Source organism: Fistularia commersonii, chromosome 7, assembly GCF_037954325.1.
Source record: "Fistularia commersonii isolate RoL2024-O1a breed Wild chromosome 7, RoL_Fcom_v1.0, whole genome shotgun sequence".
Lineage (NCBI taxonomy): Eukaryota > Metazoa > Chordata > Actinopteri > Syngnathiformes > Fistulariidae > Fistularia > Fistularia commersonii.
The window spans coordinates 13,097,295-13,121,656 of record NC_141290.1 but is presented as its reverse complement, the minus strand read 5'-3'; the positions used below and the strand labels follow the sequence as shown (position 1 = coordinate 13,121,656).

Sequence of the window (24,362 nt, the reverse complement as noted above, 5' to 3'; positions counted from 1 at the left end):
TTTCATTTCATTAAAGTGAAAATAAAAAATAAAAAAAAGTGTGCCTTTTAAAACAATTATTACACTTATAACCCTGGGGAGCGTGGATGCCTGTCTCGCTCCAACAAAATCATAACAAATCATTAATGCGACTAATGATGTTGTGTTTTCATTTTTCCTCTTTGTACAGGATGACCCTGTGTCCCTGGAGACTGAACAATACCGCTGTCAGATCCCAGTGTCCACACATGCTCCATACAGCCCGCCTCCATCCCAGTCCCACCACTTCCTCCACAGATCCACACTTGTGGTGGTCTTTCACTCTCATCAGATGTAATGTCTCACGATCACATGGGGATAACACTTGTATGTCTGACTTTAAAGAGGGACAAACTTACTTCGGAACCTTAAGTCATTGTTTGGTAAGAAAAAAAACATTTTCTTCAACCTCTTAAAGCATGTTATGCAAGAACCTTTTTCTTTTCTTTTTTCTATTTTGTGAAGAGTGTGGACCTCATCACAGCTGTATGCAGTGGCTGTAGTAACTCCCAGCGATGTCATATCAACTTTCCCAAAACAAGGATCATCTACGGATTAGAAAGACTCTCTCTGACTCCTCTCCACCTTTAGTGTCTGATACTGCCAAGAGCCTGAGGGTGAGCACTGATTGATTTTGATCTCTTCACTCTGTTTGGTTTAAGAAGAAATGCCATCGCTGACATGTTGAAAACTTTCAAGGCAAGTCTGTGTCAAACTTATTACTTTCAATCATGTCTTGGATATCTTTGCCTCTCGGCTTTGTCAAAAAATGTCAAAATTAAAATTAATCTACCTTCGTGATTTGATATAATGGCAATCTCAGGTGAAATAATGTATAATAATAATTATATTCACTGCCTATTTTGAAATTACTTTATTTTAGTAAGTAACCTACTCATTACAGCCGTTGGACTAATGGACACAATTTTGCCAGAAATACTTTTTATTGGGAACCTAATTCTATAATGTACTCTAACTTTTTTAGGAATATTTCATCTTACAGAATTGCGGAACTTGACTACCTTAAGCTGGTCATAAATATTGTCTTAAGAATAGATCCTTTTTTAATAGTTGTCTATATATTCAATAAAGTGCAATGTAGAAATATGAAGAATCTTAAAATGTGACAGTGGTCAGTGTTTATTTAGTTATTAATCCATGTATCTGGTCAACAAGGAGAATAATATTTTCCCTGCTTGTATTTCCCTGCCTTGCATTTTTTGCTGTGAAATTTGAAAATAAATCCTTATTTCTATCTCCTGTTTTACCAGCATTTGCACTTCTTTCACGATACAATTTTATTTTTAAATTAGATAAATAAAGTAACATGTTGCTCTGCACTCAGATGATCATTCTGTTTCTCTAATTTCAACTTTATAGCAAAGCCACTGAATACTGAAACATGGACTGATTTTGCCATTGCATTATTGGCACTGCAAGTTTTTAGCTTGATGTTGGCAAACACAAAAAATTCATTTGTATGGCACTGTTGATAAAAGTTTAGCATATTTGTACACCGGGATGGTCCTGAGATGGAAATGATACAGATTTGTTGGCATTGCCTGTACATGTTTCTGGTACTATGTCCCAGGGATATTACAAAATAAGTGGTGCCATGACCTTCCCAGAGTGGTCCACTTTTAATCTCTCATATAATGATATGCTGCGAAAGACCTGTAAACCATAAACTTTAAAACCAAATTGTACACTGCAGGCATGTGTGAGTAAGGCGGGGTAAAACTTGCTCGAGAACTGATATTAGTTCTCTTTTGCTCATCTAAGTAGGAATCCTCTCGAGGCAGACGGGTAGACAGGGAACACTAGACAGGAAGAGAGGATGAGGAGAGAGAGAGAGAGACAGAGCGATCGTGAATGGGAGAGAAAGTGAGGGTGACAGAGAACATATGAGGAGGAGGGCTAGAGTGCTTAGGACTGGTTTGTGGGAACTCAATATTTATGGATGTTTATCTCTGCTGGTCCGACGGGACTCTCACATTTTCCATTTGGGAATAGCTGGCCAGCAGGAAAGTGGTTCCTCATGGGATCCTGTGGGGTTGGAGGACAGATTAGTGATAGAGATGTTCACATACATTAAGCAATGTTACAAAAGTCAAGGTTTTAACTGGCATCTCTTTATGTAAGATGCAAATTTAAGACATGGTTTATTCCAAGCCCAACTGAGTCTGCTGAATATCCCAGGATCTTGTAAATGTCCGTGCAAAGAAAAAAAACTGTTTACACATTAAGTCCTCAAGGCCTGTTTTGTCTCAGCAAGAGCCCCTTGCCTTTTTTCATGATTTCATAGGATTAGATAAAATGAGCAAAGCAATGTCCGGCACTATGTTTCACATGGCTTAAGGAATGAAGTGTTGTGGGAAATGAAACTGTGTTATTCTACTTTAGAAGCCTTCTCAGAAGCTAGATAATTTGATAATTACCCTTGCTGAAAATAAACAAATAAAAAATGATTGTGATATTATCGTTTCTTATGACCGAGAGAATGTGTTATGCCACATGCTGAGTAGAGCAGGTTCGGGATTTTTAGAATTGCAGATTAGCACCATTATAGTTGTGCATTCGTCTCAGCCTGGGGAATCCCCGTCATCTTCTGAAGTGACTTTCAAGCGCTTTAATGACCGAAGGGAACTTCCGGAGTTCGAACCCTTGAGGTCTGGGTGAGCAAGCCAACATGCGCAAACGCATTCTTGACCCTACTGCGTTAAAATCAGGTCCCCTCTTCTTCTCTACTCAACTGTCAGATTCCATACAATCCTCGCATCATGCCACCAGAAAAATGAACGCAACCATTTAGCATTTGCTTATAACTTGGTCTGACTCATCTTTTCTTGGCGCTTAGCATCACGGCTGAAATGCATGATAAATCCACACATGAAATCAGTCCTCCTTTGAAACATACAAAGGGGTCATTTGCGCCCATCCGATTTGCACTTAAGTCTTGTGACATTGTGCCTGTCCAGCCTCTGGCATCAGTCAATGGGCATTACGGAGTCACTGCAGCGATGAAACAGCTGCTGCTTCTAAATGGGAGGCCGAGTCACAGAGGTAAAACACAAGGGGCCAGTCCATTACTCTGGCCTTTCCTGTGTTAGGGCCACTTTCTTAGTTTGTGCTGTGGCTTTGTCAGTCATGGCCGGCTAACCAGACAGGAACTAGTGATGATGCTGGAGTCTCAGTCTGGGAATTTACCATGTCCAGAGTTGTCAGTGGATACTTTCACATTCAATACATTTGGATTTTTTGATTTAATCCAATAACGAAGTAACATCTAGCTTTAGCATTTGCCTTGGCTGCTTGACAAAACTGAAATTATCTGCTAGGAAACATAGATAGTTGCACTATAGTGTTTACAGAAAATCAGTGAAAGGGTGATTCTTTGGTAAGAATGATGTTCTTATCAAATATAAATGCAATTACCTGTTCAAAAGATCCAAGTGATGTTATCAACAAGAGCATACATGAAGCAAAGGATTTACTTTTATTTTTTGCCAGCAGAAAAGAAGGGAGCTTAGGAACAGGGTACAAAACTGTACAGATCGCTGATGTAAGACAGAATGGTAAACCAAGGAAAAGGCAAAGACATAAAAGGAACCGAGAACTCAAATTTACAAAGGCTACTGAGTTAATCCAGAGCAGGCAATGAGACAAAGGGAGGGAAGAGACGATCGTCTGATTGGAAAAAAGGCAGAGCCGACAAAGACTGATTAACTAATAGGGCGCAGGTGATCACACAGAAACAACGGTAACTTACAGGAAGCAAAACTAGCTCGGGAAACAAGAAGAGAGTGTTGCCATAATAAAGCAGGGAAAAACATCAACGGAATTCTAAACAGTAACAGATTAAGATGATCCAGACCCAATTGTTACCCAACACAGCAGACCGTTTGTGACACAGAACCAATAGTGAGGGGCATTAGTGAAGAATTTTTGTAGAGGAGATGGTATTTTCTAAAAAAAAATACTTGACTGCTACTTGGATGGATTATCCATCCATCACCTCACTGTTGCCATGGTGATTTGAATCTCCTTATTATTTTGTCCCCTTAAAGATCAGCCATAACTATTCGTAATTACTACAAAGATGCCAACTGGTCCAGTAATTTTCTTGCAGGTATAAACAGATTATTTAAAAGCCTGGCACGATGGATCCCAGCGTGATTCCACAACCATGTGGATCCAGCTGCCTCTTAAGGTTACCAAACCTAAATCCCCAAATTAAAAACAGAGGGGATATAAATTTGATCCAACAGCTAATAGTTCAACATTTTGAGCAGCAGAGATGTTGTTTAAATATGACTTAAATAGATTATACAACGTTTAACTGAAAACTTTACGTGCTCACTTTTAGTTTCAGTTCTTTAAGATGCAAACAAATGTCTGAAAGAAGTTTGAGGTCATTGGATCTCTTTGCAATTGTGGCCTTGAAACACTCATATAAGTTTCTTCCATTTCTTACTATCACTTTGTTCTTGACAAAATACAGACAAACTATATAAATCTCCCCTCAATCAGTCTGTTTCTTTGAACCAGGTCGTGTGTGTGTGTGTTCTAATAGTGTCTATGGTTACACTCATTATGTTGATGGCGACTGTGAGTTTCGGTGTTATCTGCTGTAAACACTGTGGTGTGACTGCAGGGAGGCATCCAGTTTAAAAGGGGTGGAACACAGAAAGCAACGAAAAAGGAAAAAAAATCAAAAACCAAAAAACTAAAGCAAAGTTACTGCATTCTGGTGAAATATTGAAAAAAAACTATACGCAAAGTGTGTGGATAAGCTGGTTTAACCAGTGAGATAACAAAAGCCCAAGCTGCCTTTTTTTCCCTTAGTTTATCTTTTCTGTCTCTCTGGACCTTTCTGAACAGTGATTAACATGACATTGTTGCTTCTTTCTCATTATTCAGGCCTAGGACAAGAAAAGTGAGATAATTTAGAGCAAGGTAACAACTTTCTGAGGAAAACATTTAAAAAATTTCAATAATTGCAAAATAATCACACTGATCTTCTATTGCTATCTAACCAACACCGAGCAGTTAGAGAAGTCAAGAGTGATTTAAACCATGTTTACAAATGCTTTGAAAAGCTGTTAAGTTATATGTGCTTTCAAAGTTAATTCCATATCTCATTCAAAATCTGTAATATGAAAGATTAATTATAATTTGCCTTTTTTGTTCTCTCTCTGCTCTCCTGTTTAAAATTCAGTATGGAAACTGTCCTCCCAAATTTAGCTATAAAGTTCAAATAGCAGAGACCACTGCCAGAGCCATTACCTTTTTTGGATGTGTTTAGTTATCTGTGCTTGTCAGTTTATCCAAAGGATCATTTCCTCTCCTTCTGTTGCTTGGCAGGGTATTGCAGATTGCGATGGAATTTTTTTTTCAGGAAAAGGTTTTCACCAACAGTCCTGGAAACTTCATTATTGCAAAAGAAGATTTAGTCCCTTGATATGCTTGACTCAGTCATGGTAGTCTTCATGCACACTGCACGATATAAAATATGTCCCATGTGAATCAACTGTACCTTTATGAATGGTGCGTACCTGCTGGCCACAGGTCCTGTGTGAGGAACACAGAACACATCATTTTGATGACAGACGTATGAGACACTTTTCAATGTGTGTGAAAAATAAAATGAGACCTCTTCACTAACTATAGGACCCCATTGTCATGTTTTGTGATCATGCTCTGTCCCCTCAGCTAAATTATGTTTGCTCTTTAACTCCAGCTGTGTAATAGACACGCAACTCCAACATCTTTGTTCAAAGCGTTTTATTTCTCATCAGGAGATGTCAAAGACTTACTATGGCAAGCTGTGCTATATCATCATCATTATTGGTGTTTTATGAGCAGCAACTGAAATTCGGGCACAAACACAATCTGGAGTTGGATAATTATTTGTTTAGGCTCTATAAAGAAAATGATTTAGGCTTTAACAAAAATTACCTTGTCAGTGTGTTGGTTTTGATGTTTGTCCAACTTTGATCAAACACCACTTTTTTCTGTTTCAGCATGAGCGGTTGTCAAGGTAAGTATCATCTACTTCAATATTCAGCAATTATACATACTAAAAACCATCAGCTGTTGGGCTATCTGTCACTGAGCTGATAGTTCAAAGGTCTCTCATGCTTGCAGGTTGAGCACGGGTGGCTTGTCTGATGCCTCAAATGACACTACAACCCAAAACACAGAGTCCTACTTCACGAGGAGGGAGAACAGATTGTCTGCTAGGAAAAAGGCAGAAGAGGACACGACGTGTAATGACTATAAAAGGGCAAGTGATACTGTTTATGTGTGTGTGTGTGTGTGTGTGTGTGTGTGTGTGTGTGTGTGTGTGTGTGTGTGTGTGTGTGTTATGACAAGACGTCTTAGCGGTTGTCATTTCATCGTGAGTTCCAGCACTTCATTAATACACATGAAGACACTTCACCCTCTGATCAGACATAGATTTTTAGATTTCTCTGTTGTCACACATAATATTTAAACGAAATAAGATAAAATACAATGAAAAAAACAGTAACCCCTACAATAATGAGTAATTTGTGACAATGAATGATTATCAAATGTGATGATTCACTGCTGCTGTCAATGTAAAATTTAAATATTAATGGATGTTGAGAGATAATCAACTTAATTTGATGAGTTCGGATAGAGGAATTCTTAAATATGTCTTGACATTTTTGACTGATAGAAAGAGATTGTGATTAATTTGAATCACAAATGAGGTGCTCTTGGAATCCTCCTTTGAGATTTTGAACCCCTGCCTTTATTCCACGTATATTCATCTTTCAAAGATTTCAGTCCTAAGCCTTTTCATCAAAATGCCAATAAAAGCTTCCATGTAGATTTAGACTGGTATTGTACCAGTCAATTGGTTGGTTGGTTTTGACCAACTTTTGACTGGTATTGTACAATATTGTACATTGATCATTGCCGTTATTGGTAATTAAATGATCAATTACTCAAAACGCAACCAAATCCGCTCAACTATCGCACTGGGAAAGAAATGATTGCCAGAGTTGTTAAGTTTAATTTGGGACTGTTCCTGAAAAAAAGCACAGTGCAACAATGAAATATTGTTGCTGAAACACTGAAACGCTAATCACTGGATTTTTTGTAGATGTATGAAAAGGCGCTGGCCACCAATCAAAGGCTCAAATCCAGGCTGGAAACGAGTAAACAGGAGCTGGTTGTGATTCAGGAGCAGCTGCAGAGAGCTCAGGTAATTTATATGCAGTTGCCCTCGCTTTGTATTAGACCCAGGGGGATATTTTGCCGGAGAGGCTGCTGACAAAACACTGATAAGGACAGAAAGGGACAAGGGAGACCTCTTTTTTCTTTTTTTCTTTTTTTTACTGCAGGACACACAGAAATAGCTGCCACATATTCTCATGTTGATTGGAAAATGAATTCTGACAGACATTGGACGTCAATTATAGCGAGATATTTCTGAAATATATTAATGTCGGCAGTGGATACCATGTCTATTAGATAGTAGTCTCGATTTCCATGACTTACTGTGATTGTATTGAACATTGTGAATATATTTTCAAACTAATTTAAGATTGTTTTATGAACTTTTCATTGTAGCAAAAGGGGAGGACAGGTGAATGTGGGTCCAACATGCTTGAACAAGAAAAAAAGGTATGAGCCCATAATAACAAGAACAGTAATAATAATAATAATAATCAATGTACTGTCTTTTATCCCCACCAGCTAATTTGTTGCTGGAATAGCACTTGTCCATGTTTCTTTTATTTGTACTGATTACAATTTTTACTTTATGCTGTGAGACTGTTTTTTTATCATGATGAGAAAATTAATTAAATATTTCAAATATGAAAATTAAATATGAAATAATTGATTTTCGCCAAAATTAATTATTTCAATTTTCTGTCAAATGTTCTTCATAGGACAGTTGGGTCCTTAAAAAGAAGATATCAGACATGGAGGAGCAGGTCAAGGTAATTCAGACATGCAACATAATGAAACATATATACTTAAACATATATTAATTTCCAATTTGAAGCATTGTGTGAACTGCCTTTTTAAAGATCTGACATGTGGCAGCTTCGCTCAAACCAAAGCTCATATGCCATGAGAAGATGAGGAATACAATAGACCCCCAAACACAATGTCTTGTTGGTACGTGGTGGCATCATTTGTCACCATCATGCTCTGATGACTGTGGAATGTGTGAGCACTTTAAAGTGAGTGAGCCATCAGCATTCATCTGAGACATCAGCGTCATAAACGTCTGCTGTGTTACGCCCAAGAGGATACAAACAAAAAGCTCTTGTTATCTGTGAATGAGAGGTCTTAACAAACATTGGACGCTGCTCTGGAAATACACGTACATAACAGAGAGGCATTATTACATGTATTTAAATTGGTCTAGTCTAACTCTGGGTGTGTGTGTGTGTGTGTGTGTGTGTGTGTGTGTGTGTGTGTGTGTGCATGGTGGGTGGGAGGGTGTGTGTCTGCACCGGCTTCCTTTTTGGTAACTGAATTTTTTTTCTTAACTTTGGCCATTTTCCCATGACCACTGCAGAGTTTCTCCGGCCTAACACAAGATACCTAAGATTGTCCTACACCTCATACTTTGACGCTGTAGGTAAACACACAACCAAGTTTTTGAAGTAAGCCACTTCAAAACACCTCTGGAACCTCAGATCCAGGATATCGCCCTGGTTGTGGAACTGTTGACCAGCTCTATACCCTCAGCAGGGTCCTCAAGGGAGCATGGGAGTTTGCCCAATGCGTCTGCATGTGTTTTGCAGATCTGGAGAAGCCATTTGACCATGTCCTGTGGGCAATCCTGTGGAGGGTGCTCTGAGAGTATGGGGTACCGAACCCTGTTATATGGGCTGTTTGGTCCACATATGATGGGTGTCGGAGCTTGGTCCGCATTGCCGGTTGTAAGTCTGACCCGTTTCCAGTGAGAGTTGGTCTCCGCCAGAGCTGCCCTTTGTCACTGATTCTGTTCATATCTTTTATGGACAGAATTTCTAGGCGCAGCCAGGGCATCAAGGGGATCTGATTTGGTGGCAACAGGATCGACTCTCTACTTTTTGCTGATGATGTAGTTCTGTTGACTTCATTAGGGCCATGATCTCACTGGTGCTCTCACCTGAGCAGTTCGCAACAGAGCGTGAAGCGGCCGGGATGAGGATCAGCACCTCCAAATCCATGACCATGGTGCTCAACCACAAATGGGTGGAGTGCCCAATCCAGGTTGGGGTTGAGGTCCTGCCCCAAGTGGAGGAGTTCAAGTATCTCGGGGTCTTGTTCACGAGTAATGGAAGGATCTGTCTGGTCTGTCATGGTGAAGACAATTTACCGGTTGATCTACGTTGCTACCCTCACCTATGGTCACAAGCCGTGGGTTGTGACCGAAAGAACAAGATTGTGGATACAAGCGGCCAAAATGAGTTTTCTCTGCAGGGTGGCCGGACTCTCCCTTAGAGATAGGGTGAGAAGTTCAGGCATCTGGGAGGAGCTTGGAGTAGAGCTGCTACTCCTCCACATAGAGAGGAGTCAGATGAGTTGGCTCGGGCATCTGGTCGGGATGCCTCCTGGACGCCTCCCAGGGGAGGTATGTCCATCTGGGAGGTGGCCACGGGGAAGACCCAGGACGCGGCGAAGAGACGACGTCTCTAAGCTGGCCAGGGAACGCCTGGGGTCCCCCCAGAATACCAGGACCATGTGGCGGGCGAGAGGGAGGTCGGGGCCTCACTGCCCCAGATGCTGCCCACACAAGCTGACTCCGGAGAAGTGATGGAACTACACTGTCACAACCGTCACTCCTCTATTATTTGATTTTATTTTCAAAACAAAATAACAGTTTGCGAGGTTTGAGCAGCCAGAATTATCATCCAAATTTGCTTTATTTAGTCTATGTATGCAGATACTGAGCATCTTCTCAACTGGTTCCCATGAATATCTAGTTCTAATCTCTTTAATCGACCATAATTTACTGGACTGTCAGATTATTTGAATTAGTTTTTTATCTTCACCTCATGTCAGACTAGCAGACTGTACCATGTCAGTTTTTGGATTCCCTGGAATCAGACTCCATCCATCATGTTCAACCTGATGTGCTCAATGCGCCGCCGAGGAAACTCAGATTCCGACGGACAGACAGTGATTCGATTTTGTCACGGACGCTGGATTTTTTTTAAACAGATGCCGGAGAAGATCAAGAATGACACGTTCAGTGTCCCCCCCGCCTCAACTGTATGTCTTCTTAAATGATGAAAAATACATATCCATCTAAATATAGCTGTGCCCTCTCCCCTTAGGTAAAAGCTGAGCTAAAGATGGAGAACCAGAGACTGAAGGATGAGAATGGAGCTTTAATCCGGGTCATCACAAAACTGTCGAAGTGAAACATGAGCGTGCCAGATGAGAAGATGGACAAGTACCTGAAACCACTTTAAAACCCGCTACCTGCATTTTGTCTTTTACTTTGATAAGAATTATTCCAATTCATTTTTAAGTTTGTCGCTGTTTCCTCAGTCATTGACTGAAACATGTAGATACAAAGACTCATTTTGCACCAAGATGGTAAAATAAAAGCTTCAAAGAGAAGCAGAAATATAAATTCATAAACAATGCTAATTGGTTATCAAGGTCATTGTGTTTTCTTGTACATTATGAACAGTCCTGCGAGTAAAAATGGGACACAATTGCCAGTAGTGGCAAGGAACCAACTATGGGTGCCCGCCATGACCCTGAAACACAGACCTGGTAAATGTCCCAGTATCCCAGGAGCTGCAGCTTTCAATTTATAGCCTTACCTCGAAATGTGATGTCTTAAAAGGTTTGATTTTTCTCCTTACCTACAACACAAACACAGTGAAAGGAACATGATCAGTGACAATGTGGCCTCATCCAATCCAAATTTATGCCAATGTTGCATGTTAATGTTACACACCTGCGGTAAGGTTGTGACACTGATGGGTGCTTAAAGCCTAAAAAGGGAAGGTCCATGGGAAAAAAACAACTGACAAAACTGAAACTGGAGGAACAATGATGGGGGAGGCAGAAAATAAATCATTGCAAACCGTGTCAGAGGACAGAAAGAGAGAGACCTGTAGAGGCTTCTGATCTTCCTGGTCCTACAAAGCCAAAGAATACTTGTGAAAACAGGCACACAGAAACACCTGCTGGAGTGGAAGAGTTATTACAAGTGCCGGTGTGTAATTTCTCTGTTTTTTCCCCATATGACAAACTCATTTGCAGCAAATCCTATCCACAACAAGTTAAAATTTAAACAAATGTAAGGTAAAAAAAAAAAAAGGGAATGAGAAGAGAATCCATTTGTATGCCTAAAAGATAATCAGGCAGCATCCTTCGGAGGAAGGACATTTATGCTTCTTGGCAAACATCGGATGACTATAAAGTCTGTGGCTAATGGAATATTATCCTGTTTTGGCATCTGGTGTGGCCTAACTCTGAATGACACCTCATCAGGTATGCAAGTCAGTCTGCATGTTTGTGTGTGAATAAGGCAACGCTGTTAACCACTTTGGAGCAAAATGATATAAAAATAATTGACATAAAAATGATATAATGATACAAAAGTAATTTTACAGAAACTGGCTAAAGGTATAAACACATATGTGTGTGTGTGTGTGTGTGTGTGTGTGTGTGTGTGTGTGCGTGCGTGTGTGTTGTAATGTGTTTAGCCAAATGATTCAGGGAAATGCTGTAATGATTCCTCATATTGACTTCTATGATATATGATGCCACCGACTGACCATTTTTGGAAAAGCAGCCTCTCCTTTCACTAAATCCATCAGATTTACACAAAACACTGGACAAGGCTACTCAAAATGCCTTTATTTCCGGCAATCACATTCTGACAACACACAGCATCCCATATGTCCCTTGAGTTCTACATAGTGTGATATACTTCATAACCTCAAATGTTTTGGTCTGAACTTGGGGCGGGTGTTGAGAATGAAGTTTTGCAATTCACAAAGGCACATCTATTGTCACAGCGTCACAACAAGACAAAAACACGGGTCAAGTGGAAATTTCCTTATCTGTGCTGCTATGTAGGCAAATAGGATTCTTTGGGTGTTCTGTGTCATGGCTACGGTCACTGAGGAGGATTTTGATGACAGATGAACCACCAATGAAGCAGGGATGTAGTCAATATTGCATTTTGAATGTTATTTCTGCACAGTGTGGGTCTGCTCTGCCAGGAGAGGCTCCTGAGACCCAGGAAGACTGCGATTTTGTTGCCTGCATTGCAGAAAATTTGACCATCAGTCAACTAAATGTGACGCCATTGATTCTGTTGAAAATACACAAAAGAGCAGATGGTATCTAATGACAGCTATTATACAAAAAAAGAAGAAAAAAAATATATCACAGTGTATCGACCTATTTGAGCCTCGTGCTGCAAGTAACTCTGACTTGCAAAATGTTGCAAAAAAAAACAAAAGGATTTTATTTTGTGCCTTTTATAATGATAATAATAATAATATATGATAGAATGGAATGAAGCTTTCAAATGAATTAAAAAAAAGAAATACTGTTTTACTGAGACAGTGTAAAAAAATAGACTGCCATTACCTATTCATTATCAACATTTATCTTTATGTAAAGATTTAAAGTTTTATCAAACACTGACTTTCACAAAAAAAAGAAGGCACGGAAGAAAAAAACAAAACCTGTTTGAACTTTGATGGCAAAATTACAGATATCTCAGAGTGCACAGTGACAACGGCAACATATCCCTTCAAAATTTATCAATGAAACTGTTACTGTCATAAATAGATGTATGTAATCAAACTTGTACTGATCGCTTGACTGTGGCATACCGCAGTCAAAACACTTCACATTGTGGAAAGTGATCAAAACAACTGCATCATGGGAGTAGAAAGGAAAGTTCGCTTCTGCAAATTATTGACTTCACTCATTTATTATGTTAAAAAGCCTAATAAGACATATGAGAGAAGCTTTATTTGAATAGCAATAGATGAGGAAGCACATTTTTAACAAAGTGTGAAGGAAAGAAGGCAGCAAGTTCATTAAATCATCTACTGTCCACAACTGGTTAAAAAGAAAAGACACCAATATGGCAGGACTAAACAGTTTTCGGCACATTGACCTAGATATCAAGGAGCCCACAAATATCTTCAAAAATATATATATGTACAGTTGACTGGTCTGTAACCCAACAAATGCAAGCAGAAATAATAATTACATGTAGTCCAAGCATACTATAATACTGTCTTAGATACAGAAGACAAACAAAGACATAAACCAGACAATCATGCAGAATCATGACAAACTAACTGGATTTAGACAGATGGCACGAGGCAACCCTGCTTTAATTCTAGGCGTTAAAGGAGCCTGTGAACCCGAACATGGATTATTCAGGCATACATTCGATCCCATTTGGCAAAAATACATACACTTTGCAGTCACTGCATACTTTTTTAACACTGTTTTATTATCAAAAATGACACAAACACACATACACAATGAGGATCCTCTTAAAACATGCTACTATTTACATCATCTTGTAAATACATAAATACATGCTGTAGCCTATTAACAAGTTTTGCGTGGTGTTGTTGAACGATCAGAAGGAAGTGTTATGAACGGACTAACCTGTGCTGCTGCTCACCCTCAGAATCTAATAATATATAATGACAATAATAATTTATGGGCAATTGGACCGAATTATTAAATGGGAATGGTAAATGTTTGCATTAAAACACCACTGAAAGCATTACAGAAAAAGAAAATGTAATTTTGAGACGCCATCTCAATTACTGTGATTTCTTTCACCGTCTTTAAAAAAATTGAACTATCAGTGCTGCTTGTAGCAATTTCAAAAGGAATTTCAAGTCACTTATGAATAATATAGCTATGTTTTGAATTTGCACAATGGGAAATGACTGACCAGAAGTTTTAATTTCAACAACAAATGATGACAAATGATCGTCAAATGAATTGCTGTTTTTTTTTTGGTTTTGTTTTGTTTTTTGATTGTACCTATAATATATTTCAAAGTATCTAATCCATTGAGCTAAAGTCTAGTGCTGTTAAAACATTAAAAGTCCTGTGGCCTGGTTCGCACTCATACCCTCATGTCACATTCCCATGATCTTTTATGACAATTAATGTTTAAATTTAGCTACAAAGCTTACGAGTTGATGAATCAGCCTTTCCGACAACGTGAAACACTGTGTTGCCTGATGTGTGAGTGACTCCACAGCTCTGTTTGGTTCAAGCTAACTGTGTCTGTAGTTTACATTTCTGAAGTGCTGGCTCTTTTCAAGTTGAATCCCTTTACGAAATGTCTTGTAATGACACATCCTAATATCTCACAGGAAACTCATTGAATTTATGGAGTGATAAATTCAGAGGTTGTTGGAAAGATAATAAATAGAACTATGTGAAATCACAAGACATTGGTTTGAACATCGTATTCCTACAATTCTACAAGCACCCTTACTTGATAAATAAGTAAAGTTGTACATCCAAGTGGTCAGCGCAGCTCATGATATATTTCAGATGCCACATTCAGTATGTCTCTGTTCAACTGTTTTCCGGTGATGGCCTCTTTGAAAATTTACCCTTCAAAATAAAGCAAAAAAGTAAAACCTCTGTATTATTTCAGTGTCATTTCAGGAAAGGCACGCTTGTAATCTGGCCTACGTCGAGTCTGTACGGACATAAAAATGTGGAATGGACTCGAATGTGCCGACACCTTACGGAAAACAAGCTGTAATTATCAGACTCACACCCCACATTATAGTGTACGCCGCAGTACTGCTTTTATTTTCTTCACAAATGTGAGCCACTTAAGTGAAAAAAAAAATGTCTTCAAGTACATAGAAGCATGGGTGGTTGCAGTCAGCAACCATTAACTCATTCTGTTTGTACTACTTGCTTAAACAGACAATGTAGGAAATAACCCAACACTACTGCACTCTCTATTGCAAGATATCGCTATTTCAAGTCAGCACTCAATAATTGGAAACATACAACACTTGCAGGATGTAAGCAAGGCAGATGGGAAGGTGATTAAAGCATGCTGTATAAACTAAACTAAAGCAATAATCCAGCATTTTCGTCACCAACACTTTCTTTCAGTTTCAGCACCCTTGGAATCAGTTTCTTCAACTGAAAGATTCAATAGTCAGTCATCTATGAGCCAGTTAGTCAGAAACACAGTGCCACTTTAGTCAGAATAAGGGGTGAAATGTAACATGTAATGCTTAAAAATTTTTTTTTTTTCTTTGTTTGTATTTTTAGATGTTTTTAAATACATTTTTTCAATATTGTAAGATGTCTTTGTTTTCTGAGCAACTTTCATGATGAGCTGTCATGTGTTAAGTCATGGGTCTCATGCAACACAGGGGGGGCAGGGCTGTATTTTTTTCTTTGAGTTAGTGCTTTGGATGGTTGTTGGAGTACATTACTTCTTTGCAGCCAAGGATGCCAGCTGACCGTCGATATCCTCCTCTGGTTGCAGCGGATGCCACTGAGCAATGGGGCGACGTGGATTGGCCAACATGTCGGACCAGTGCTTCAGACCTAAACCGGTGGCCTTGCTGCCGACAAAGATCTTTCCGATGGCGTCATTTTTGCCTATCTTGTCATAATCAAACACGGTGACAGCCACCAAGATTTTCTACAATGGAAGCGAAACAGAAGTTATTACCATCATTTCAAAGAGGAAACATTGACACAGTTCAGCTCAGATACATTAGATACAAGAATTTTTGCATTTTTGTATCTGTGAGATTTGAGTATTAATACAATTTTGGCTCCTTACAAATGAATTGATGGACAAAATATTTAGAACAAAATCATGTTTGATGTGTGTGGCATATAGTCATGTAAAGGTCATCAGCTAGCATCATCCATTCAAGTTAAGAAATGAACCTACTAAGCAAGAATTGATTGAACTGTCTGGAGGGGAAAAAAAGGAAATATAAATAGATAAATTCACAGAACTGAAAGATTTGGTTTTCATCTCAGATAACCCATTATGTTCAGTGGCCAGTATGTTTGATCGAGTACTGTCTACTGGTAAGTTTAATAAATGATTGCAAGAATCTTAATTTTCAGACATGCTGTATGTCAATTCCATCTTTATAAATTAGTTTTAGTCACAAGATCATGATGAAGCATGTCTTTAGTCCTTTCTTCCTGCGTCTTCCTCTAGAATAGTCTAGAAAAGAAAATTTTACTTGTACTATACCTGCATTTGTTCCAAGGGGATTTCAAAGCTGAAGGATTCATTGTAGTATGGGTTGAGGGTGTTCTTCTTCACTGTAGTCTTCTTCTTCTTCAAACGTTTCCCACCCTGCAGCAGTTGGATCTTAACATATGGATCTGCGAAAGGGAACATTACATTTAGCTATTAGATTTGCACAATAACAGATTTCATGTTATGACAATGGATCTCAAATATCTAATCTAACAGGAACAAATGGTGATGGGTAATGCTCTAAAAATTAACAAAAAGAGGTGATAGCAAGACTTAATTTAGAAATTAGTCCCAGAACAGGCACCTGGGGACCAATACAGATTATTTCAAAATATTTATTAACTCTACTAATAAACAACAATAAGTCTCCCTCTATTATATACGATGACAGTTATCTAAAATTTTCGTACTTTGTCGGTCGTGATTTTCATATTCCCTTGGCTTTTATATCAAGTTGTGTTAAACCATTAAAGTAATTATATTCTAGATTCACCTAAATCCTAAATGCACTTCTACACATCAGCACTTAAACCAAGATCCCTCTTCTCCATAGATAAATGATTTCTTTTACCTTTTACACATTTATTGAAATGGAAGTAGTCATTTTGTAACAACAGACGCCGCCTTAAAAGCAATTCCAAACAGCATCGGTTTAATCCGTGTGTATTGTTGGCTCAGCAGTTGATTGCTATAGTTCCCTACCAGATAATCCGCAGGCATCCATCTTCTTCAGGTTCTTGGCCTCAAGGATGCAAACGGTGAGTTTTCCAGCTGTCGGGACATAACGAAGGGAGATGCAGATGTCCCCAAGTTTCTCAGGCTAAAAGAGTTGGGACACAGATTGGACATGATGTCCATCAGACACAAGGATATATGGATATTTTCTTTTCTTTGAGAGATTGATATCTGCATAGATTAGTTGCCAAACCATGACTTTTCAAACACCCAGACAATACTAGTCAAGAGGCAGCATCAGACAGCACATCCTCAATAACGTGGACATGGACTTCCTCGGTGTAAATAATGATGTGGATGATGAATCAGACATCCACATCCACATCAGAGATGAGGGAGCTTCTCAGGCGAGAGATTCAAGTTTTTAAAAACTGAACAAGGCTGGTTGCTACGACAAGACTTGCACACAACATGACACCCTCCCCAAGACATTATGGCCAAACAGATCTGTCTGCAGCACAGCTTTCCCTTGTCTATATAGAAATGTATATGGGAAGAAATAAGCTTCTCCACCAAATGGCCTGCATCACTGAACACTACGGGAAAAGAAAGGTGTTGATACAATGGCCAAGGTCCGCCTTTGCTGAAGGTCTCTTGCACCTCATGGATAGAATTTGAAGTGCTTGGGTTCTATCTCGAGTCATTGGACTGTAATTAAAAAGTATGTGCATGATTGAATAGTGTGGGGTTTGAGCATTTATTTTCGTTCAGCGTTTTGTTCTGGATGGCGCCAGAGGTTCTCCCTGCAGGATTTGTAGATAATGCTGAAGCGCTTTTTTTTTTCTCCTTCATCAATGCTTATCAGTTTCAGACTGTTATGAGGACTTTGGAAATAAACTGGACAATGTTCTTTGGAGGACAGATTTGTGAACTGCCGCAATTTGGGGAGAAGGGTAGCATAAGAATTACATGTCAGTGTGAGTAGTCACAGATGTCACCATGTCAGACTTAGTTTGGCTGTTCACCATAATGAGGCCTGTAGAGGTTTTGCATTCATCCATATCAAAATTTAAATGAATGCAGGTGATTTTAGATTTGTCTGGTTCAAAACAACATTTCTTTGTTATATATACAGTATAAGATACAGTTTGATGTCTTTGATTTGTAAAATCACCTCCTCTTGATCAGCGCTCTCCAGATCCCGCCACTCTTCAATTGGCCTTCCGAGGTCAATGGTGTTCATGGGCAGCTTCACCTCTCCGATAACGTCATGTTTGGAGAATCGATCGTAGTCGTAAACAGACATCACAAGAGTCTTCCCCCCCAGCTCTTCATACGGCACCTGATTGAAAAACACTCCACAATCACTACACTTTGGTCTGTAACTCTCCACTTTTAATAAAAATAAAAATGCTTGCAGTTTTAATTAAATCCATAAAAGAAAGAAAAAGCTTTTCTAATTCATAATTGGATGATTCACCACAAATAAGGAAAAAAAAATGCATAAAGACCAAAAGGGACCAGAGGCGGTTTTTATGGTTCTATTATCATTCCAAGAGATATTTACGATAAAAGCTCCTTGCTTTTTGTTTTTTATAAGTTTAATTTGGGCCAAAAGTTTGTCCATTTTCTAATATCCTTTATTATTGACACGCATCCAAATATGTAATTTGGGGTAAATATCCAGTTCATCCACTCACATCACCTCCTCTGACTGATCATTGTTACTCTTAGGAACCTGCAGTCATGAGACAGAAAATGTTCAAGCCACTTTATACAAATCAATGGCCCACAACCTCACTCATACTGAAGACCTGGTTAATACTGTTCAAGAGCATTTTTTTTCAACATAATTCACATTTCTAAATGTCACTGGGTGAGACATTCATAATTTTGAAGAGCCTGTCATATCAAAATATAAGAAGAAGCTAAGATAAATATGAAGAGTGAAACACTGTAACATCATCTAGCTCATAGAGAATGCCCATATATCATTCTATGAAATAGATTTTGTTTTTAAGCACATATTTTTCAACAGCCAGGGCTTCCAGCATGGCCTGGGGACACTCTTTTAGTCTCTGTGGGCCTTATTAGCCAAGACAGGAATGAGCAGCATGCTGGCAGCCGCTGCCAAGAGCAACACGTTTTCAGAAAACTCACAGTCCTGTTGCATTTATTTTGTATTTCACTGGAAAAAATATACTTCTGAGGGATATACCTTGAACACAAATGTCTCATTGAAGACAGGGTTCAGGGTCTTCTTGTGTACTTTGGTGTCGAACTTCTTCTTTTTGTCAGGAAAGAGCAAGACCTTGACATAAGGATCAGAGGTTCCGCCTGAATCCATTGACATGAGATCTGCGGCTTGGAGGATGCCGATCGTGAGCTGTGGGGATGTAGAGAACAGACCTTAGTGCAAAGCCACAACAAAGACAGTCTTGCTCTGAATGAGGTTTCAAAATGTATAAGATGTGCATCTGTGACAGTTTCTGCCACTCAGAGAAAGCTTGACGTTGGTCATCGCAAACCTCATGGCAACACCAGATGTGAACTGAAAGGGATTTATTCAATGTGAGACATTCAGGGTGAGCTCATTGCTTAAATCCACACAAAATGAATGATTTTGTCACTACTACTTGTTACTGTGAGAATGTGAATACGTAAGGGTAAGGCGAACGTGTAGATTGGGGAAAAACAAAACTCCCGACCGCCACTCTCTGTGGGAGTCGGTTTGGGTTGTTTATCTCTGACCCAAACCTGGCTGAACTTTCACCAAAGTGAACTAACAGACTTCTTTGGTTTTTCACTATTTCATACCTTGACATAATCACACCATGCAACCCAGTTGCTGCAAAACAACTTGTTCAAAAGCACAGTAAACCTTCTCTACTTGGACCAGTGCCTAATGCCAACCCAAAAAGTTCCATATTCTAATAGAGCTGAAGAAGCCTTGCGGATGAGAGGTGAAGAAGAAAAAGAAAGTCCAGTTGCCACCGCACGAAGCCTATTAGCCTATTTCTCTTACAATCACTCATGTCAATAAGTACTACTCAGTGGTTCTGCTTTGCAAATATTCATGAGATTTTTACTGAAGTGTAGAAGATACAAAATATTCGGTTTATGCAAAAGTCGAACATTTATTTTAGGATTAAGTCTTCAACATTTTCCCAACTCAGGTGATTGGTTTTGTTTACCAAACCATTTGTCATGACCTCCTACTTGCCTAGATTTCCCTACCATGTAACCGCCATCCAATTCCTCTTTCTCACAAAACCAAGACTCATGAATATATTTTTTTTTTTTTGTTGAAGTAAAACTTTCAATAACTCTTGTGTTGACATATTGTTGAGCTGTTTCCAGTCATCCTGTTGCATTTCCCATTTTAACTATATCTTCATTTCAATCAGAGTTTTTCTTCTTTTCTTAAGTTATCAAATAGCTTAGCCTTTCACATTCTTCACTTAACATGCTCGTCTGGATTGTCTACTGGTGGCAAGGCAACCTTACAGTGATAGCAAGAACATCTAGGATGTGACCACTCTTCATTAAGAACATTTTCTCCAAGATATCATTTTAAAACCACTATTTTCTTTCTCTTGTTCAACAAACAAAGCTTTTTGTGACATTAAGACCAAAAGGATGAACCCACACCATCTGCTGGCAAGGGGCAGGATTTAGGTTACTGGAAGTATTTGGAAGTTTGTCATTCAGCATAAAATGAAGGTGATGAATTCTGCAGGAATGTGTTTTTCTTGAATGTGGGAGAAGAAAATGAAATGGAACCAAGTTTTGGACTGATTTTTAGTATATTGTGTGGAGAAAAAAACCACAATTAATCTTAAATGTGAAAGAAAAAACTACTCCCACCCAGTTGGAAACATCCTGCTCACAGACCTCTTCTTACAGCTCCAACTTCATTTCTACATTTCGAGCTGGTAATTGGCTGACAAATAAAGACTCGGGCGTTTAAGAGGAAGTCTTGCTCTTGATATTGGAAACTAAATGTGGCAAAAGGTGAAAATTCCCAAATTATGACTTGGGATGATGGATGATAATGTGTGAAACTGTCAGAAAGGACACTACAGGGAGGCATGGTGATGCTGCTGCTTGCCATTCTGCCTCACAGCAAGAAGAACAGGGGGGCTTTTGAGGAGTTTGGATGCTCTCTCCAAGTCTGTGTGGGTTTCCTTTGATTTTTCCAATCTCCTCCCACAGTCCAAAAACATGCAGTAGTGGAGATGCTAAATTGAACAGACATGTAAATGAGAGAGTGAATGGTTGTATGTCTGTGGCCCTGGCAACTGACTGGCAACTGATCCAGTGTGAACCATGCATCTCGCCCAATGATAGCTGGGATAGGATACCCCCATGACCCCAAGTGCAGGATAAGCGGTATTGATAATGAATGAATGAATGAATGAATGAATGAACACCAGGAATGAATATTTTACAATGATGGCAAGATGTTATCAATTCTAGGGTTGAGCCTACTCAAGGGGTGATTGGGCAGGAGGTGGGGTGCAGCAAGAGGCTGCAAAGTCATTCAGCAGCCAATCACAGGGCTACACATCTGGACATACAGCCATTCATGCTCTCATTTGCAATTTGCAAAAGTCTGGGCAATAAAGGGTCCAATGAACCTCCTTCATGTTTTTGGACTGTGGATGGAAACTGGGGAACCCTGAGGAAACCGAACCAGGGAAATGCTTGGTGAGAGGCGGAAGTGATAATCACTGCAATTCATCTGACTTAAGATGTGAATTTTTTGTCCCATTTCACACACTGATATTTCTTTTAAAGTGCAATTATTGAGACAAATCATCTCCAAGTGAAATCCACTAACCTTAGTATTTTCAAAGTCATAATCAATAGAATATTGCAGCTTCCCCAGTTTCTCTTGCTCCTTCTCCTCTTCCTCTTTCTCCTCCTCTGTCAGTCCGGTCTCGCCCTCATCGTCATCATCGTCCTGTTGTTTCTGTGGTGTGAGGGGTCACAAGAGACATTGTATTTAGGGTCTGGGGGGCTTAACATAAGAACACTGGGCTCCCCAAACCATACAACATGCCACAGACACTGGAGCTTCAGGAATTTTTACTTGGGAGATACATGTCTTGGTTAGGGCTTACCTGCATGGCGACCGATGATAACAACCAAGGATTTATAACAAAGTAGTGAATAAATACATGTCTATACTTTCTATCTACACTGTGCACCCTGTCTTCTTCTTTTTTTAAATACTGGAAAGATTTTATTCAACATGCTAGCGCAGCGCAGTGATGGTCTGAATTGGTGGAGGCAATGCATGCTAGCTTTGCAGCAAAAGGCAATAAATGGAAGTACTTTACAAGGAGAACCATCTACTTTATTGGCATCCTGTTTATTAAAGGTCCATTTCACCTTCTTACTTTACCGGTTCAGTTGAATAATTCAGGGGTAAAATATTTTGTGCACAAAGAGAGTCCTCGCTTCACTACAGTCAGTATAATTGTCACAAAATTATTTTTTCTTGTTTGTGTTCAAATTGATTCCCACATGATTTAGTTTATGTGTAGGGCATTTCAGTTGGAATGGTCTTTCACATCTTTGCTCCACTGCCTCCCTCACCCTAATATATCTAACGATGGTAAGTGTTTATTGCTGTAGCGTGGAAGAAAGTACACACAGGCGGGGAAGATTTTTCGTCTGTGCTTTGCAATGAGGGAGGGTCCCTGCGTTCCCATTTACAATCTTGCATGTTACAAATTGAACAAGCGCTGGGTCAAGATGGCCGCAAAGTCAAGCCCGGGTCACGAACCTGCTTTGTCAGCTGATGACCCGTTTCTTTCTTTCCACAATGGGCTTGACTTATTCCCTTACATGTACCTCCCTGGCAAATGTCATTCATGACTTATTAACATTTTTCTTCAATCTGGGTGCACTTCCCGTTTTCTTTTAACACACACTCTCAGTCGGCCTCACCTCCAGATGTAAAAGTCAGTCTCCAGATGGTTTACTCATCAGGAGACAGACAACATTCCCCACCTTTTGTTGCTAAAAATTGTTAAGAAACCATCACGCTAAAAAAGCCAGACTGTGTTGTCGAACAAGTTGGAACACCTAACGGAATAGTTGGATTGGAACAAGAAATGATTCAGGAAGCCGAACCTCAACTTTCAGCTTTTTAAAAAGCTTTTCCCAGTTAATGTCACTCACTCCAACACCAGCAGGGATCCCAGTTAAGCAAGTTGGCCAAAAATAAAGGATATGGGTTTTGCAAGCGCTGCCTCCCACGCAATCAAAGCATTCTAAGCAATTAAACATTATTAATGACCACCCGAATAAAATGTCATCAGTCTTCACTGGCATTAATACCTGAGCAGCTGCGATATATTTTGCCACATTGGAAAAAAAAGTTGCTCTTCCAACTGAAATGCATTTGTTCGAAACTCATGAAAAAAACAACAAAAAGACAATTTGTATCAGGAGATGTAAATAAATTGAATTTTGTGACTTTTGCACAAAATGAAGAAAGGTGAAACAGAATTAGATAAAGAACATAAAAAGAGAAGGAACCAGCTTACATCAGCAAATGCCAGTGTATATAACACATCAGGCATTATATTCTAAGGTAATTTAAAATCATTTTTCAGTCTTGCCCTTTTTTTTTATTTAATAAATCTTTTATACCTATGTCTTTCTTGTTTGCATTGTCTCACATCGAAGTTCAGGAAAATGCCTCTCGTCAGTTCATCTCAGTATTACATTATTATTACCGTGAATCGTTCAGCATTGAAGCGGACACGTTATCCTTTTTTCTAATAAATAAAGGATGTATTGCCACGGTGTTATTATTGTAATAAATAAAGGATGTATTGCCACAGTGTTATTGTTGTAGCTAAATTAAAGCCTTATTGCTACGACAACCTTGAGTTATTACTTTTTTTTCGGCCTTTCAGTGACTCCTCCTTGAGTATCACAATTGTGGACAGAGTGACAAGGACTTTGCTATTCATGCAGTCTTATCATCACTGTTTCATATCTCCCAGACAACCAACCATGCCCTAGATAACATGCACAGATTAGAGGTGTTAAAAGGTGTCTTGCATTTCATCTCTTAATCCAAGACAGTGCAAATCGGTGTACATTACAGGTACATTGTCTCACGAACAATGTGTTAGATGGTTAGACTCTCCTCTCCGGGGGGTTTATTACTTTCTATCATTACATTCTCAAGCTGTCATACCAAATGGAGAAATCAAAAAAAAAAAAAAAAAATCAATAGAAATAAAAGTTTGGTGACACTATTGAGAAATAAATTGAAAAAAAAAATGAACAAAAGCCAAGGAAGCTACAACTTTCATTCCATGAACCCCCCCCTCCACCCCGGGGTCCAGAGAGTGTCAGCGATAGCTATCCACCTACCGTAGAGCGGGAG

The 24,362-nt window shown here is 39.2% G+C and overlaps 2 protein-coding genes across 5 annotated transcripts in view; one reads left to right on the top strand and one right to left on the bottom strand.

Moving 5' to 3' along the window:
* Positions 1-239: 239 nt before the first annotated feature.
* Positions 240-12,976, top strand: LOC147232811 (protein phosphatase 1 regulatory subunit 12B-like). The gene is made up of 8 exons (XM_086149903.1): positions 240-401; positions 484-635; positions 6,042-6,058; positions 6,166-6,304; positions 7,151-7,252; positions 7,621-7,674; positions 7,944-7,994; positions 10,332-12,976. The coding sequence occupies exons 2-8, from the start codon at positions 534-536 to the stop codon at positions 10,416-10,418; spliced, it is 552 nt and encodes a 183-aa protein (XP_086006029.1). The 5' UTR covers positions 240-401; positions 484-533; the 3' UTR covers positions 10,419-12,976.
* The window catches only part of syt2b (synaptotagmin IIb), a 31,826-nt gene continuing 20,412 nt past the window's right edge, over positions 12,949-24,362 (bottom strand). For 3 of the 4 annotated variants that reach the window (XM_086149898.1, XM_086149901.1, XM_086149900.1), the window contains 6 exons: positions 21,792-21,923; positions 19,167-19,334; positions 18,123-18,290; positions 16,976-17,093; positions 16,265-16,398; positions 12,949-15,691 (listed from right to left, as the gene is read on the bottom strand). In XM_086149898.1, the coding sequence (XP_086006024.1) occupies positions 15,476-15,691; positions 16,265-16,398; positions 16,976-17,093; positions 18,123-18,290; positions 19,167-19,334; positions 21,792-21,923 (936 nt within the window). In that variant the 3' untranslated portion in view covers positions 12,949-15,475. The remainder of the gene's footprint in view (positions 15,692-16,264; positions 16,399-16,975; positions 17,094-18,122; positions 18,291-19,166; positions 19,335-21,791; positions 21,924-24,362) is intronic. The other variant, XM_086149902.1, reaches the window with a different exon arrangement.